At 42.2% G+C, this 15,434-nt stretch overlaps 1 protein-coding gene across 2 annotated transcripts in view; it reads left to right on the forward strand.

Annotated features, from left to right (window-relative positions):
* The first annotated feature begins 387 nt into the window (after positions 1-387).
* sugct (succinyl-CoA:glutarate-CoA transferase) overlaps positions 388-15,434 on the forward strand; it is an 81,043-nt gene continuing 65,996 nt past the window's right edge. For both annotated transcript variants that reach the window (XR_003746281.1, XM_028967100.1), the window contains exons 1-8: positions 388-527; positions 1,131-1,182; positions 1,364-1,437; positions 2,053-2,138; positions 2,279-2,329; positions 2,442-2,562; positions 14,699-14,790; positions 14,970-15,113. Coding sequence is in view for 1 of the 2 variants with exons in the window: in XM_028967100.1 (XP_028822933.1) it covers positions 428-527; positions 1,131-1,182; positions 1,364-1,437; positions 2,053-2,138; positions 2,279-2,329; positions 2,442-2,562; positions 14,699-14,790; positions 14,970-15,113 (720 nt within the window). In the remaining variant the exon portion in view is untranslated. The remainder of the gene's footprint in view (positions 528-1,130; positions 1,183-1,363; positions 1,438-2,052; positions 2,139-2,278; positions 2,330-2,441; positions 2,563-14,698; positions 14,791-14,969; positions 15,114-15,434) is intronic.

Below are 15,434 nucleotides of genomic sequence, written 5' to 3' on the forward strand. Positions count from 1 at the left end.
TAAAACAATAAGAGGCTTGAACTACCTTCAGTTGTGTGTAATGAATCTAAAATATATGAAAGTCTAATGTTTATCAGTACATTACAGGAAATAATGAACTTTATCACAATATGCAATATTTTTGAGAAGGATCTGTGTGTGTGTGTGTGTGTGTGTGTGTGTGTGTGTGTGTATATATATATATATATATATATATATATATATATATATCCGATTCCCGTCGCCCATATCAAAAACCACCAGTGCACATTAGCATCAGACAGTATGGGTCTCGGCGGTGCGGGCTTTGAAGCGTGCTCGCAGTGTCGCGGGCCTCTGTCTGACCCCTGTGTGCCCCCTCACGCGCATGTGCGTTTCCGCGCGCCGCGTTACGCGAAGCCCCGCCCCCTCGCCGTCGGTGCCGCTTCAGCTCGGTATTTCCAGCAAGATGTCGGGCGTCCTGTTCTGCCTCAGCAGAGCGCGACTGTTGCCCGTTCGACTCCGGCCCGGCCCGCGTCGCCTGCACACACTCCTGTCCACCTTGCGAGGTAAACGGCGTCTGTCCGGCGCGCTCGCGTTGTGTCCGCGTGAGGACGGAACTGTCCCGGTGCGGCAGAGCAGGAGTGACGACATGCTTCTAAAACCTCCTTATTTCAGTCGCACGTCTCGTTACAGTTCGCACCGGGCTCAGTTAACTGTGTTAAACGGCGCTGACCGGAGGCCGACCGGTTACCGGCACGGTCAACAGGTTGCTATTGGTTACAGGGAACGGGAGTCACGGAACCGTTATATGAAGACGGGGTTCAATTTTCCAGAATGCCACAACTAGAAGCTGAAAGAACGGACATGCAATAACACGTCACATCATGTCATGTGTACCGAAAAAGCCTTTTAAACGGAGTTATCACCTTGCATTATTTTTTTATCTTATCTCTTGACTAATTATTCCCTCAGCGACTTGCTGGTGTCATTCAAGGGCACTCCACTGGAAGCGGCATGGTTTTTGTAGGAGAGCTGCTGGATGGTTAATTGTTAATTTACTACTAGGCAGCAGTTTAGATTAGAAGTCAAAGTCTATACAAAGTTACTGTGTATCACTGTGGTAAATCAATATGTCTGATGCACTCACTTTATCCCACATTTTCTAATAGGGGAAGACAACATCAAGCCACTGGATGGTGTCAGGGTTCTAGATCTGTCCAGGTAACCACAAGGACTTAAAAACATGTATATTTCATGTTTTTATATATATGTATGTTTGTGTGTATATAACAATCTGTGTTATAAATTGAGAATAGTATTTCAGCAGTGGCTCTGGTGAAAAAATTGTCACATATAAACAGACACATAGCTTTAATAGAGATATATTTATCATGGCTTTCAGAGTATTGGCTGGTCCTTTTGCCACTATGATTCTGGGGGACCTGGGAGCTGAGATTATCAAAGTGGAAAGACCTGGTCAGTGACATCCTGTGACATGAGCGTGTATAAAAATACAATCAAATGTGAATGAACAGGAAATGATGTAACAATGTGAAGCAAATGACAAGAGGAGGTTTCTTTACCTATCCAGACAGAACAAGATTTCAGTATTGTGGGGAAGTGTCTAACATTGGCCACAAGATGTCAGTGTTGACTAGGCTGAATTTAGAGCCACTGTAGAAATTCATCACGCAGGAAGACCAAGCTGTATTGAAATAGTCTGTACCATTTTTGGAAGAAAATGGAAATACACATTTGTGTAAAATGCTTTGGTTTGCATCATATGAATTGACCCTAAAACCACTTTTACTTTCTCTCTCCATCTTTACATAAAGACTGTCTCTGGCTAGGACGTACCAGAAAAGGATGGTTTCTGACTCGCATCCGTGCCATCGGTCATGCCCCATACAGGAAATTAACAAAACACAGCTGTTCTTTTATTTACAAATGAATTAGCTCAACACGTTCATTATAACAACCCAATAAATGAATTCTTCATGGGCCGTTCACAGTGTCTACATCACTGTTGTAACTTCCGCATAGGCACATTGCTACCTAAGAACTGCAGTTGTGCATTTTTTTCTTTGACAGGTCCTGGGGATGACACCAGAGCTTGGGGTCCTCCGTTTGTTGGCCACGAGAGCGCCTATTTCCTTAGTGTCAACAGAAATAAAAAAGTATGTGCATCAGCATGCTTCGCCACAGTGTTATTACATTATATTACAGAAGCATTATTGCTCAATAAATCAATTTGCCTCTTGAGTTTCACACTTTCTGGTCTTGAGTGATGTGTGTCTTTGTCCATTTACTTGTGTAGAGTATCGCAGTCAATCTCAAGGAGCCTAGAGGAGCCAAAATAATAACAGAGGTAGGGCTGTACTCTATTCCTATTTCCCAGGAATTTAGAATGATTGTTTATTTCCAATATGAATGGGCTTTGTGTAGTGTGCAAAATACTTATTTTTTCCCCCATTTGTTAGCTGGCACAGATCTGTGATGTCCTTGTGGAGAATTTCCTTCCAGGGAAGTTGGAGGAGATGGGGCTTGGCTATGGGAACCTGTCTGCTGAAGTGCCTGGGCTGATCTACTGTTCAATTTCAGGTAGAAGTGGCATTTTTCAAAAAACTGTTACTTCCAGCACACCAGGGTTTTTATTTTTATTTTTTTTGTCATTTGTGATATGGTGCTCACAATGATACGGTGCACACAATGGAATGTGTACTTTGCTTTTAACCCATCACCCTTGGTGAGTAGTGGGCAGCCATGATAGGCACCCGGGGAGCAGTGTGTGGGGACGGTGCCTTGCTCAGTGGAACCTTGGTGGTTCAGGATTTGAACCTGCTTCCTTACCTGCTAGGCCATAAGGGCGGCACAGTGGCACGGTGGGTTAGCATTGTGGCCATGATATATTGTTATGTGTCAATCCCAAGTCCCAGTATCCCTTCTTCTCCGTGTTTCATCGTTCTATTGTCAGTGCATTTCTGTCAAACATTCAGCTGCATTGGGTTCCACGTTCTTCGAACTGCAATCTTTCCAAGCCATGCTGGTTTTTGGTTTGTGGGTCATAAACCATGACCCTTGATGTTTGTCGGTTGCTCTAAGGGCCTTGTGAAAAGGCTGATTTGAGTTTACTGTCGGCATCGTTCGGTCATAACAGAAACCTTGGGAAGGAACATTTCATATGAAAATTGCTCCATTGCCACGCTAATCTGGAACGGATGGGGTTTGGCTCCTAGCTGATTGGTTTTGCATGTCAGGGGGCCCATAAATCCAAATGAAGGCGACTAGCCACACTTAATGGAAGAGACAAGGCCTCGGATGTACTTGCGGTTGTTCTACTCAAAGTCAAGTGCGTCTTTGTTTTTTTCCAGATGGGTTTTAACGTGCCTGGCCCTTTAATATTTTTATTATAAATCACTGTTGATCCCCCACCATGTTATGTAAGCTTTGAGTGGCGCTGTAATTGTCATGTCTGTAGTTTATGTGTGAGTACAGGATGAAGAGCTAAAACCATGGCTAATGCCGTGACCCAGAGCAGCCACCTTAAAACCGGAGGACACTGAACGCTCTTCATTTTGGACATGCACTTCTCATGAAACGAAATGAAGAATTGCACTCATCATACACTCATCATTAGCTTAGGAGAGCTCTAGGCCCTTTAACTTGATTTGTGAAGATGACCACAGACCGTGTAATGGGTTGGACCTTCTGAGTCTCAGAGAGGCTGTGATTAAAAGGATAACCAGCAGAGGGTGCCAGATGATAACCAACGTCACATAAATGCAGCCACACATCTATGTCCAATGCCATTGACACATTAAAGCCAATCCTGAGATCTAAACAAATAAAATGACTACATTTCATCTTTTTATATATACAAATATCTATAAATATATCATATCAAGATTATGCCATATGGTTGGTCTTTGCACGCCCTACAGGGAGTTGCTGGGCTCATGGGGAAAAAAAAAACTTCCTCTTCTTTTTGTGAGTGCCTTGGTCAAAGCCAAATACCTAAACACCCTCTCTGCTTACAACCCTCCCAGTAAAAATCTGGAGGCGTCACCCCAGAGGTCTCATTAAAATTGTGGATGGAGGACAGTTAAGTTGAAATGATTTACGGTTCTCATCATGGGGTGTTTTTCCTCGTTTGTTGTGGGAACTTTTGTGGAAGTGCTAGTGTGTGAACGTACAGCCACACAGAAAAGATGTGAGCATTTCATGTAAAAATGGGAGATGTGTGAATGTAAATCAATCACTGCACTTTTTTTTATTACACATGAATGGCTAAATCACCAAACAAAAGTAACAGCACACTTCATCTTGAATTGGGAATGGACACCCTCCTTTAGTACTTTTCCACTGTCATGACTTCAAGAACACAGTGGAAGCACTGCTTCAGAGTGAATCCCTTGTTCAAAAATACTCACAGCACTCACAGATTCACTGAATCGCTATGTTGGAATCAAATCAGAACAGGGAGGAGTACATTAGAGGTGAAGGGGCCATTTTGTTTCCTTCTCCCTGGGAATGAGCTGCTATCATCCCTTTTGTGTGTGTTGAAATACGAAATAAAGGCTTTCCTGTGTTCTCTGGAAGGATAAAGCTTTTAGCACATAAGGGTCAGTCAAAACTCTGCTGAATCAATTTAGTGCCTATTTCATATTGTATTGTCATAGCAGCCTTTACATTGAACAACGGCATTTATTTCTTATTTAGCCCCAAATCACATACAGTAGGTCTCAATGGGCTTTGACAGGCCCTGCAGCTGACACACCCCACACTTTGACCTTTTCTGCACACAAGGAAAAATTTTGGGAAGGAGTGAGTCAGAGAGGGACTCCCTTGAAGGGTAGAGTGAGCATGCAAAAGGTATTAGAGCAGGTTTGGTATTGATTTGTTCAAGAACTGCCACCCTTTTCCAGTATGTTCAAGGACATACAGAGTTATATGTCTTGCTCAGTGATGCAACCAATATGCCACTTGCGGGTCATTTAGTTTATAGGTGAACAAGGATACTACCACCATATAGCCAACCAACAGATTCAGATCACTTGGTTGATTAAAACCATATAATAGAAGTGCATGTCATTATGAATTAATCTGCTTATTTTAACTAGGGGTGTTTTGAAAGTGAAGTGAAGTGATTGTCATTGTGAAACACTGCAGCACAGCACACGGTGACACAACGAAATGTGTCCTCTGCTGTTAACCACCACCCTTGGTGAGCAGTGGGCAGCCATGCTCAGTGGCACCTCAGTGGCACCTTGGCGGTTCAGGATTTGAATCGGCAACCTTCGGATTACGGGTCCATTTCCTTACCCGCCAGGCCACTATTGTACCAAATTACTCTCATAATTGATGCATCGCGATGCAAACGTGGATGGTTCTGCATTGAAGCAGTGTTGCTTCAAAACGATGTTGCTTGGGGATTTCCTGGCGATGGCATGAAAATTAAAGTGTTGGTAGTGTCGATAGTGACTGTGGCTGCCTGATCTGAGTACAGCAGCACTCAAGGTAGTGGTTTGGCCTCATCCACGTGGACATTCGAGAAGAACGCTTTGTGAACACCGTTTTTGCTGCGCTTTGTAGCTCAGTTCGATTGCCGTTTCACTGGCATTCACTTGACTCTGTTTAAAGCTCATTGCTGTTTAACACTCGTTGCTGATTTTGGCCGAAATTGATGCCAAGAAGACATGAAATATATGCATGTGGCATTTATTTGACGTCATCCTAACACACAGCTGACTGAGCGCTGGTGCTGAGTGCCAATGTGGATACTGTGATTTGTATATTTTTTGTATGTTTCTGTTTATACTTTTCCAGATTTAGTCATTCAGAAATGTCCTTGCTTTTCACAATAAAATGAGTTTGAATGGAAATTATTAGTATATTAATAAGAAATAGTTGTTGTGTTGTAGCATTTTGTATTTTAAGAACTGTGATTTCACCCTTTATTTGTATTGTATGCTGTCATTCTAGAGGTAGGAAGAACCTTCTGACTGCAGATTTAATCAAATTTATGTTTATATTCTGGTGTCATCGTTCCACCACCTCTCAGTAGCTTATAGGTCATTTGGGACCACGGCTTGACATAAAAAACTGAGGTAAGCAGGGCCATAGCGGAGTCAAGGGAGCAGACACCGTTTGACCTCTCACTTAAGAAAATATCATTCCCAATTACCTGCTGCACTAAATTTCCCCACCAATAATTAGCCTGATGCTGCAATCAGGAACAAAGGAAACTAGTCATGAACTGGGAGCCGCTGTGTCTGCTGTTGCCATGGCACTGCACAAGGTCGTAAGTTCAGGATCCGGTTCGGTCTGATTTACGTCCAATGGGGTCCTCTCTTGACCATTTTGACACATGATTTATCCACACTGATTGGTTGATTGCCGCAGCCTTCAGGCGAGTGCGTGCGCTCTGGTGGAGACGGCCATTTGTTAGCCCAGATATTGTCAACAAACAGAAGCCTTGAACCTCAGCCATGTGGGACCCCCTGGGGTTGGGTGGAGAGTGACCTGAACCTGTGACACTCTCATTTGCCCTGCTATTCTAACTCAAGACCCCTGGTGAGAGTTAATTGACATCATGAGTGACTTTCCTTATTGGCTGCTGCTACAGCTGCAAAAGAATAGCCTTAGTGGGGACATTTTGGACTGTGCTTCTTTCTGACTGAGTGATCACAGTCCACATTCATTCATGAGACATGTTTGAGAAAGACAAAAATAAATGAGAATAGAGTTAAAGGGTGTTTCTCAAAGTCAGGGATTGTTCCTTGCTGTTCTTTCCAAATCAGAACACTGAGCGGGCTTCTTCAATGCATTCAGAGGAAGAGGAAGAGGAAGAATCTAGTGAGTGAACGTTCCTGTCCTCATATAGAGGTCCTGGAATGAAGAACATGGTTCTTGGTACGAGTAACAGGATCGCTGACACTGGGATAACTTTGAATAAGGAGTTGATAAGGAAGCAGGTGTAATAGTATAAAGGAGTGTTCATTGAAGACTCATAGTGGTGTGGACTGGGTTCTGCACTCATCTATGTAGAAATTTTGGGGAGGAGGTGTTCATGCACACAGCAGTGCACATTTTATTTGCTTACATTTGTCTGTTTGAACCCCCACACAATCATGCAAATGATAACACATCAAAAATCCACAGAATTATAATCAACAGATTACTTGCTGGTAGATGCGATTACTTGCTGGTAGATGCGATCCGATCCAGGTAGTTTGCCACGTTACATATTTCTGCAATAGCCTCCTTTTGATGTATTTTCTGAAACTAGCAAATGCAAAATCAACAATGTATATCATAATGAGGGTTTGCAAACACAGAACATGGCAGTGGTGGCCTTGTGAGTAAGGAAGCGGACTCGTAACCGAAGGGTTCTGGGTTGAACAAGGTACCGTCCCCACACACTGCTCCCCAAGCGCCTGTCATGGCTACCTATTGCTCACCAAGGGTGATTGGTTAAGTGTAGTGAACACATTTTGATTTGTTGTGGTGTGCACCATGTACACTGTGCTGTGTATAACAAAGACACAAAAACATTGCTTCAAAGAACGACACAGATAACTGCAGTCTGTGTAATGGTTGATTAATTAATGCAGAATATTTTTGCAGAGAATAATGATCATCATTTCATTTGCGAGATAAAGGGAGCTTCTCACTGAATTCATTTTTACATTTTGAATGAGACTAGCTTGCTTGATTTAAGCTAATGGTGGTATTTAATTTTCCTGACAATGACAAAAGTGGATGAGGCTCAGGGCCAGAACTGTCGTTACCTGGTCAGGACAGAGATTTCGGGCAGCTTCACTTACATTATCTTGTAATGGCTGCTGTGATGAAAAGGATATTTGAAAGAGGTACTGGGGCTCATATAGTTTCAGAAACGTATAAAAATGCAATTTTCTTGCATTATGCAGTTTCATTTCAGAACTAAAATGGCAAGCAGTAATAACAGGCCCTCGCACAGTCACAGACCTCGAAATGGCGCTTACCGCCATGGAGCACATTCGTCATGAAGCACAGGGCAGCAGAATTACATTTTGTACACTTTCTGTCTCCACTTTCATTGTCGTACAAAAGCAGATGCAAGTGCTATGATTTCATGGAATGCATTTAAGCAGTCATCTCATTCCTCTGCTCCTGTGAGAGACAGGCACATCCAGCACACTCAGAGGAGGAGCAGACTCAGCCCCGCTCCTTGATTCATTCACGGCCCCTTACCCTGTTTTTTTCAGTCAGCCTGACTTAATTCAAGTTTCAAGATTTTTAGTAGTCACATGCATGGTTGTAGGAATTGGTGAATTTAACACCTGTGCACAGCAACACCATGAATGATCAATCTTCCGGCATGTGGAATGCTCAACTTTTCATGCTCTGTTATGTTGGTGGCAATTTGTCATTTTTATGAGCTCTGCATAAAAGTGTAGGAAAACACACATAATGGTAGAAATAATGTTTTTGTTGCAATTTAGATAATGCGTTGCAAATACGTTGCTACGTTGCTTGTAATGACACAGGTTTATCAAGTTTGGTGTATGTTGGTGAATCTGGGATCCCAAAATCAATATCAAAAAATCCTTACGAACAATTCTCAAGGAACATGTTCACAATATAATGACCAAATTTCATGTTAAATTGGTTGACGTAATGCAATTATGGCATTGGAAAGCCATGTGATTTAGTTTCTTCTGCCAGTTGGTAGCGCCATATCAAGGTATCAGCATTTTTCAGCAATTTAGAGTTTGAGTGAGTATTTCTGGAAATTTTGAATAACTCAATGTTTACTTTAAAGGTCACTTGTCATGAAAATTATGTATAGGTTACATTGTTTCTTCAGAATCGTGCATGACTGAACTAAAAAAATGACCAAAGCACGCTTTATACATATCGCCATTTCTAGCCACTTGCAGGACTATAGACAGGCTAGCGGAACTTGTTATTACATACATATTACATACAAAGTGAAATTGCCCAGTTGCATAATAAACTGGAACCATGATAATAAAATCTTGTTTTGAATCAGCTGTTTAGTTTGCATGGCCAAGAGTTTGCCGGCATGTTTGGCTTGCGCTTTGCTTCTGTTGTCTGTTTCTGATATGAGTTATTGACTGTAAGTGGTCGTCACAGATGTTCTTACAAAAGATTTATAAAAAATTGTTTGGGTATTGTTCTGCTCAAAATGTATCACTAAGAGTACAAATCTGCAATTTTTCATACGTATGCACGTTCATGTGCAGAATCAGGCAAGTGGTCCAGATTCGGCACTGGCACATTGCTGACCACGCGTTTACATTGCATTGGTGTGCGAATGTCCCACCTCATCCGGAAACACGTGTAGTGGGCTGCAGTGGCCAGAAATGCGAATTATACATGATTCTGTGTTTTATAGCGGATTCAGTTTTATCTGTTTGATTCCACAAATCCATTCCGCAATTTTCCGCATTGCGGAAATCATAGGGCCCTAAGATCAGTCAAGTTATCAAAAAAAACATGCATTTTTTGGCATTAGGAAATTAGTTTCTTCACTCAGGCCAATTTTTTGAGCAAATCTGATAAAGTGTCTAGAATCCACATTTTATGTTGGTTAAAGCTAATGGATTTGTTTTGAGGAGGTACACATGCAAATAGATTTGGTGCTGATATGTGCATATCATTAGTCGTGAAGTGATAGGTGATGCTGGAACTGAGCGCCCACGCCTGGGACACGCCTGGGACATGCTTGTGGCTTGCTCTTTTGGTGATCCTGACTCTCAGAGAGAGTCTTGGTCAATGCAAGACCCCTTAGGTCTGCTTTTTTACAATGGCGAAAGTCGCCACGACCTGTTTCAGCTAGCTGATGGATTTTCAGTTCTCTTGGCACTTGTGACAGCTGCAAGGTCCACCTGAACTTGTGGGAGAGCATGCCAAGGAGTGCTCCTGCTGGATGGAACAGACGAGGAGCAGGGGACTGGGCGAGATGCAGTGGGCAGCAAGGGACTCGACAGATGAAACTCCTGGTGCTCACTTTCTTGTTGTCTCACGAACCCTCCATTCTTCAGGTCCAGATCCAAATCAGACCAATCCTGGCAGGAGGGCATGGGAACAGGTACATACCTCAGGCCCCACTGCTCCAGAAAAATGTAGACGCGGGACTGGGGAGACCCTCAACCTATCAGTCCAGTGTCGCGTAGAAGAAAGCACAAGTACTCAAGTACTCGAAAAAAGCAAAGCAGCATGCACGTTGATAGACACCCTAACCCTAACCCATAGATACAAGCAAAAACTAACCCTAACCCATTAGATCAAATCAGCCTAAATCAAATTTTAGCCATGTGTCATAAGGACCACCTGGTGAGCCCAGTGGCACTATGGCTTCACACACACATATATATTGCATTTGAATGTGTAACACACAAAAAACATGCATGTTAATGTAATATATATATATAATATATCATTAATATATAATACATTTGCATGTTAAGAAGCTTGTGCCTGAAAACATTCTTACACTAGGTAAAAATGTTGTTTTTCCTTGTGAAACTAAAGGGTTGCTAAAAATGTGCTCTTCATCATTTGTTTTTTGAGTTGTACTGGTGGCCAATTACTTCTTTCACAGAAGCTTCAAAACCTCCAGTTTTACTTAATTCCTTTACAGAAAATTAAAGGAGATTAAGTGGCGTCTGAGAACGCCCGTTATTGTCAACACGTGTCCTTCGTTAGCTGGACTCCCCACCCTCTGAAGTGTTGAGGTTTTCACGTCAGATTCCTTTTGCGTTGTGTCATCAAAGCTCCATTCTGCAAAAATCATGATCCTGTGTGGTGGCCCAAAAAGACATTCTGTTCTCCTTATCTGAGATCTCGAGATTTCAGGCTGTTGTGATTATTGTTCATGGATCCTGATGATTGCTGCTGTAATGAATTATAACTGAAATGCTGCTAAGAATTGCTCTGGTAAATGTGATGGAGGCATACTAATGTGATAGACATATCTTATATTATTTATATGGAAATAGGATATTATATCAAGCACATCTTCTTTGGAATGTGCATAACCTATTTGACATGAATATTAATATTTTCTGATGCTAGTGCATTGTTAATATTTGTATATATTAATATTTTCCAGAAAGAAAAATGCTACTGTAAATACTATTGTAATAAAGTATTATGTATTTTGAAGTGGGTATATTAAGTAAAGAAAAGGGAAGGAAATGGACGAGGGAGGAGTCATCTTGACTGGAAATGGTTTAAATATCCGGAATGAGGTAGTAGTAGGGTGTGTGAGAGCTCCCAGACACACCAGGCCTGTGTGGATAGTTATTTCCTCATATACTTGTTCTAAAACCAATTCAGTCTATGTGTAAACATCAAAATGTAGAATAAGAATTTTGCTCTATGATTGGTTATTACACTTGACACTTACAACTAGTAGTTACAGGGACAGTCTCCCTGGAGCAACTTAGGGTTAAGTGTCTTGCTCAGGGACACAATGGTAGTAAGGGGGATTCGAACCCGGGTCTTCTGGTTCATAGGCGAGTGTGTTACCCACTAGGCTACTACCACCCATGTATCCTCTCTGTATGGCCAGATGGAAGCCACTCCTTAGTAAAGGCACAAAAGTCACCTGAATAACTCTCAAACCATGAGAAACTAAATTCTCTGGTCTAATGAAACAAAGATTGAACTTTTTGGTGTGAATGCCAGGCATCACGTTTGGAGGAAACCAGGCACCACTCATCACCAAATCAATACCATCCCTACAATGAAGCATGGTGGTTGCAGCATCATGCTTTTGGGATGTTTTTCAGCTGTAGGAACTGGGAGACTAGTCAGGATAAAGGGAAAGATAACTGCAGCAATGTACAGAGACATCGCGGATGAAAACCTAGATCTTTCAGCAGGAAAACAACCCTAATATCAAAGGAGTGGCTTCAGGACAACTCTGTGAATGTCCTTGAGTCCAGACTTGAATCCGATTGAACATCTCTGGAGAGATCTTCATTTGTCTGTGCACCGGTTCTTCCCATCCAACCTGATGAAGCTTGAGAGGTGCTGCAAAGAGGAATGGGCCAAACTGACCAATGATTGGTTTGCCAAGCTTGTGGCATCATATTCAAAAATAATTCAGGCTGTAATTGTTTCCAAATGTGAATCGACAAAGTATTGATAAAAGGCTGTGAATACTTCCCATTTTTTTTTTTTATCAATTTGGCAAAACTGCAAGTAAAAATTTCATGTTGTCATTATGTGGTGTTGTGTGTAGAATTCTGAGGGTGAAAATGCATTTGCAATTTTGGAATAAGGCTGTAACAAAACAAAATGAAGCATGTCTTAATGTCTTAATTTATAGAAATATATGCACTTGAGCATAACAGAGCTCTGAACTCCGTACACAAGATCTTATTTATGCTTGATGAATAAGGCTGTTATGCCATACAAATTGGGGGGGAGGGGCTTGTTTTTGCCTGGGCTAAACACCACTGGTTCGGATGAGACCTGATTTTGGAGATTTGAATTGGACTTCATCTCAGCCGTTTGTTTTTTTCTGGGATGGGGCAGAGGGTTTCTTTTTCTTGGAAAATCAAATGGGCATGTGTTCCTGGAGTGCTTATTATGGTTGAAGCAGCCGGGGCTTTAACTTGCCAGGTTACGGGTCCACAGATGATTTTATGATTATCATGTATTTTAGCAAAGCAGAAAAAACCCAGCTCGCTCTTCTTTAATCTTCCTTTTTAGCTGATACCACTTCCTTCTCCCATTTGTTCACAGAAAACAAGATGACTCTGGAGAAAGATCAATTCACTTCTATTGGCTTTTCATTCCAGGGGGTTAAACGGTTTGTGTTGTTTTGCATAACATATTAACAGGCCCTTTATTGATTTTGGGTCACGGGGGTTAAATGCTCTCTGTTGATTTGGTTTCGAGAGGGCTTATGATTACGTGCTAATGGCGTATTTAGCAGTTTGTGATGTTGAGTTCCCCTCTCTCTGTTACATGCCAGACTTAGCGGCACATGATCTTCTAGATGAAAACAAAAAACACTTAAATGTTTATTTGATCCAGGCAAAATCTGGTATCTGAAACCAAAATAATCATTTAGCAATTTTTCATGCCCTGTAAGCATCTGCACTATATAAACATGTGGACAGAGGATGGAATAGAGGAGGGAGGGAGAATGTTACCTAAACATCGCTGTATTTACAGAGACCACCTTTCCTCATACCAATCGCTGGAAAGGGAAAAATGTCCAATCCTGGACCTCACGTTCACATGAACTCATTTCGTTCCACTTCTGTAAACATCATTTCCTTCATTTGGCTCTGCGGGTTGGAGCGTTCAAACGTACACTTCCCAGAATTCCTTGGTGGCCACCAGATCGTGCTCAGACGCAGACCATTAGAGTCCCCCTTTGTTCATGTAGGGACTGGGGCGTCTTCACACAGCCGTAAAGCTTTCAGGCTGTTCATGGCGGTTTCCTCAGGAGCTTCTGGGCGCTTCGGAACATTAGACTTGAAAAAGGTTCTGTGTGGACGGATGTAATCACGCTGCAAAAAAAAATTCTAAGTTTAAGTGCAAAAGTCATATTTAAGTAATAATGGACGCAAGGGAGCTATATACCATGACTAGTCAGCACTAATGTCCTGCATTCTCTGGCCTTCAGTGGATCATGAATTTGAGCATTTTTTAATAAAAGTGCTGGTAATCTATCTGCATGTTTGGGTGGGTAGTGCCACACACGGTACAGTTATGATGATTTTGTTGATTTATGTTTGTGTCTGTGTGTGGAATCTGCAGTGGCCAAGGGTAGGCCCGTCCTCAGAGCAGTGTTCTGGGTTACCTGGGTGTCTTCCCGTCTTGAGCCGAGGCACCCGACTGCACAACTGATGCGGATGAGTGCAGCGAGAAATGGAACTTGGGAGAACCCAAAAAGATGTCTGAAAGGGAGGGGGGCGGTGTTGTAGTCAATGTACTATGGACAATGTGTAATAGGCAGGGGCTTGTGTATTTTTACCCTGTTTATTTTTGGGAGGTGATACTGCCGGTGCAATAGTTTTGAGGTAATTTGCTCTGGATTGTTTGGGCAATAAAGTTCCCTTCCTCATTCATTTGGCTGGTACTTTTTTTTCCTCCTTCCATTTTAGACTTAGTTCATTTCTTGGGTGTCCAAGAAAAACACCAAATGGGATGGGTGTTAGCTGGGTTTTAGTGACCCTACAACATTACTTGCAAGCAGTTTTTATCACTTCATGTGATTTTAGTTAACACTCCCCAAGCACTAAAGTGAAGTGAAATTGAAGTGATTGTCATTGTGAAACACTGCAGCACCCCCGCTAGGCCACCACTGCCCCAACAGTGGTGTTCTAAACCTGTTATAATACAATGAAAATAGGAAAATGTGAACTTCAACTGTGATCCATGAGCAATTTTAATATGATTGAATAATGTTTAATGTATCTACTAGGTCTGCATCTATAGGGCAGTGGTGGCCTAGCAGTTAAGGAAGCGGCCCCGTAATCAGAAGGTTGCCGGCTCGAATCCTGAGCCACCAAGGTACCAGTGAGGTGCCACTGAGCACAGCACCATCCCCACACACTGATGGGTTAAAAGCGAGGACCCATTTTGTTGTGTGCAGCGTGTGCTGTGCTGTGTATCACAATGACAATTACTTCACTTTCACTTTCATCAATAAGGTAATAACATTAAAGTGTCCATTTTGTGTGTGTGCATGTTTATTTTCCAGGCTATGGACAAACAGGCCCTCAGTCGCACAAGCCTGGTTATGACTCTATTGCCTGTGCTGTGTCTGGTATGATGCACATTACAGGACCTGAGGTGAGAGCAGGATATGTTTCTATTCAGTCCATATTTGATGGGAAGGGTGGTGTAGATGTGTGTACTTGGATGCAGGCTTGCTCTGAATGAATCATGTTATACATTTCTGCCTATGTGCAATAGGCCCATCATCCTGTAAGTTAACAACAATAAAGTGTTTTTTTTTTTGTTTTTTTTAGGACGGGGAGCCAGTGCGGCCTGGAGTAGCAATGACCGACCTGGCAACAGGCTTGTATGCTCACGGCGCCATAATGGCTGCTTTGCTGCAGAGGCAGAAGACAGGACGAGGCGTCCACATCGACTGCAACCTTCTCTCCTCTCAAGTAAGGTCCAGTTCCGATTCATTTACCTACACCTTCTGCTGAGCGCTCTCATTTAGGGAGCTTTAAAGTGAGACATTATAGTGGAGGCTATAGACTTTTCTTTTTTCTCAGGGTTGCAGTGGTGCTTTTAACTTTGTGAATTAGTAAGTTGATAGAGGAATTATGTATTGGGTTACTACTGTCAGTTTACAAAGTAGGATTTCAGAGTTTTATTTAAATATCAGTAAATAAATAAAAAAAATCAGTTCCCGCGTTACATGCTGAAGTTATTAAAGTGAAGTGATTGTCACATGTGATACACAGAAGCACAGCACACGGTGC

The sequence above is a fragment of the Denticeps clupeoides genome, chromosome 2 (genome assembly GCF_900700375.1).
Source record: "Denticeps clupeoides chromosome 2, fDenClu1.1, whole genome shotgun sequence".
Classification (NCBI taxonomy): Eukaryota; Metazoa; Chordata; class Actinopteri; order Clupeiformes; family Denticipitidae; genus Denticeps; species Denticeps clupeoides.